Below are 2,925 nucleotides of genomic sequence, written 5' to 3'. Positions count from 1 at the left end.
ATGCCCTTAGCGAGGCTAGGGTGATCACAGGCTCGTACCTCAGGTGCTCTTGTTCCTTTGACAGAGTTAATGCAGGGGCGGAAGCTGCGGCAAAAAGATCTCTTGCCTTACTTCGGGTTATGATGCCCGAAATATCACCACTTGCGGCGATGATGTTCTTGTTCTTTGCTTTGATTGCAGGAACAGCTTGATCCTTTCTTGATGCCATTTGCATTTTTTGATGATTTGAGGATAGAGATGAGAGGTAGAGATTATCCCACCGGACGTGCCAAATTTGTAAACACGAGAAATTCCTGAAACAAGCGACAAGAATACGTGTACAAAATATATTTTTTGTATTAATGATTTTGGGGTTACAATCTCTTTGTAATTTGGTCCTCTGATTCTATCTTCGAAGGGTGTAGGTTTGTGGATGAATTGTTGATCCAAAGGGCCGTCGGGGCTTGATCTAAGGATGAACAGTTGATGAATGATGAACACTTTCTTCAAGGGGCCGTCGGGGCTTGATCTTGAGTTGGTGGGAGTTTCTTCAAGGGCCGTTGGGGCTTGATCTTGAAGGAGGATGGATGATGAACGATGAACACTTTCTTCAAGGGGCCGTCGGGGCTTGATCTTGAGTTGGTGGAAGTTCTACAAGGGCCGTTGGGGCTTGATCTTGAAGGTTGGTGGATGAGCGAATCTTCAAGGGCTTTTGGGCTTGATCTTGAAGGAGGATGGATGATGAACGATGAACACTTTCTTCAAGGGGCCGTCGGGGCTTGATCTTGAGTTGGTGTGAGTTCTTCAAGGGCCGTCGGGGCTTGATCTTGAATTGAACGGATGATGAACGATGAACACTTTCTTCAAGGGGCCGTCGGGGCTTGATCTTGAGTTGGTGGAAGTTCTTCAAGGGCCGTTGGGGCTTGATCTTGAAGGTTGAACGGATGATGAACGATGAACACTTTCTTCAAGGGCCGTCGGGGCTTAATCTTGAGTTGGTGGAAGTTCTTCAAGGGTCGTTGGGGCTTGATCTTGAGTTGGTGGAAGTTCTTCAAGGGCCGTTGGGGCTTGATCTTGAAGGTTGAACGGATGATGAACGATGAACACTTTCCTCAAGGGCCGTCGGGGCTTGATCTTGCGTTGGTGGAAGTTCTTCAAGGGCCGTCGGGGCTTGATCTTGAGTTGGATTTGACGAAGAACGAAGATTGATCCTTCGGGATTTGCTTGAGAGCTTTAGAGTTTCAAGGCTTCTTTCTTTCTTCCCTCTTCTCCCTTCCTTCTTTCTCCTTCCTTCTCCCTAAATGAATGCCTTGGCCTCCTATTTATAGAATTCCAAAACTTGATTTTTGGATTTAAATAATCAGATGAAATAAATCATTTCTGCCAGGTATTGACACGTGTCATATTTGATGACTTTTCCAATTTATTTCGATTTTTCGTTGAGGCACACGCTACATGTAAAATTTATGTGATACGTGAGCGTTGAAATTTTAATTATTGGTCAACATTCATTTCACCGAAATTTTGATGTCTACAACTGGTTTTGGCCTTTGGGATGATTGCTACTCCTGAAAGAGTGCCAGTAACCTTCAGATTTGTGTTGATTGCCATAACTTCGCCAAGCTTGTCCCGAAGATTTAAGGAAGACAAATGTGTATGAGAGATAAAAACCGGTTTAATCACATTGTTGGAGGAATGTGTTCTTGCAGAGATTACTGGTGAGTGTGAAGATCCTCCTTTAAAGCTACAAATATCTGACTTAAGAGTGAAATAGATACAAAATGCAGTTATACTATAACCGTGACATGAAAATGAATTGTGAAACGTAGAATACTGGAGCAGAAATAAAGGCAAAGAGGCTAGTGTAAACAGATATTGTTTTAGATGAGATTATGATAAGTGCAGCATTACTCTTTTGAAAATAGACTTTGTAACTTGTACAAAAGTAGAATGGTTTAATGCGCAAAAGGACAAAGTTTCCCTTCACTCATCCCTAAGTAGTAAATCGTTTATAATTTTTTACTCATCTAACGAAAATGCATAGAACTAAACGGAGTGTCAAAATTGTTACGTAAAACAACATATATGAATAAATAAAGCCCAAGGAGATTACTGTGAGTGAGGTTGGGTTTCTCCTCCTGGCCCATATAATTCTAGGCCCATCAAATAAGCAATACCACGGCAAACCAAAGCTCGCTCACTCCACTCCTTTCCTCTCTCTCTCATCCTCTCTCCCCCTTTCGAGCTGGGAGCAAAGGTCTTCACCATACCCGCCTCCACAATGCTCCGCCAGCGCCTCGTCCAGGCACTCCGAACCCGCGGCGGCTCAGCCACCGGTCCGAGCCGGTGGACCAGCCCGGGCCACGAGGAACGACCCAAAGGCTACCTCTTCAATCGGACCCCGCTCCCCCCAGGTCAGTCTCGTAAATGGGAGGACTGGGAGCTCCCCTGCTACGTCACCAGCTTCCTCACCATCGTCATCCTCGGCGTCGGCCTCAACGCTAAGCCCGATCTCACCATCGAGACTTGGGCCCACCAGAAAGCCCTCGAACGGCTCGAGATCGAGCAGGCCGGCCTCTCTGTTGCTGGGTCGGCTGAATCTGACTGAAATCCGATCTGGGTATGCCGGTTCGTTCTGAGATCGATCCTTTTTTTTTTAAGAGTTGAAATGGGTTTTCGGTTGTTGATATGATATGTAGTTGAAATAATGGTTTGGGGATGTCTAATTGGGCTTTTGATGTGAAGCTTGATGATTACTTCATAATTTAGTTTTTTTTCAATTATTTGTATGTTTTGACTCGTCGATGATTTCGAATAGTTCATCAATTTCTTTCCTCTAATATAGTTTTTTATGCTTGTAATTTGAATTGTGCAGTGATATCAGTAGCTAAATTTATAGAATTAGGATGCATTAATTAAAATTTCTAGGGCTAGGATGCCATCTAT

The 2,925-nt window shown here is 44.1% G+C and overlaps 1 protein-coding gene across 1 annotated transcript; it reads right to left on the bottom strand.

Annotated features, from left to right (window-relative positions):
- Nucleotides 1-2,169: 2,169 nt before the first annotated feature.
- Nucleotides 2,170-2,629, bottom strand: LOC125470846 (the record flags this gene model as incomplete). Its single annotated transcript, XM_048570513.1, has 1 exon — nt 2,170-2,629. A coding segment is annotated over one exon (324 nt), but the record flags the coding sequence as incomplete, so codon positions are not given.
- Nucleotides 2,630-2,925: the final 296 nt, after the last annotated feature.

This window comes from the organism of the source record quoted next, unplaced genomic scaffold, assembly GCF_019419815.1.
Source record: "Pyrus x bretschneideri cultivar Hongxiangsu unplaced genomic scaffold, Pyrus_bretschneideri_v1 Contig53, whole genome shotgun sequence".
In the NCBI taxonomy this organism is placed as follows: Eukaryota; Viridiplantae; Streptophyta; class Magnoliopsida; order Rosales; family Rosaceae; genus Pyrus; species Pyrus x bretschneideri.
This window is presented reverse-complemented; position numbering and strand designations above follow the sequence as displayed.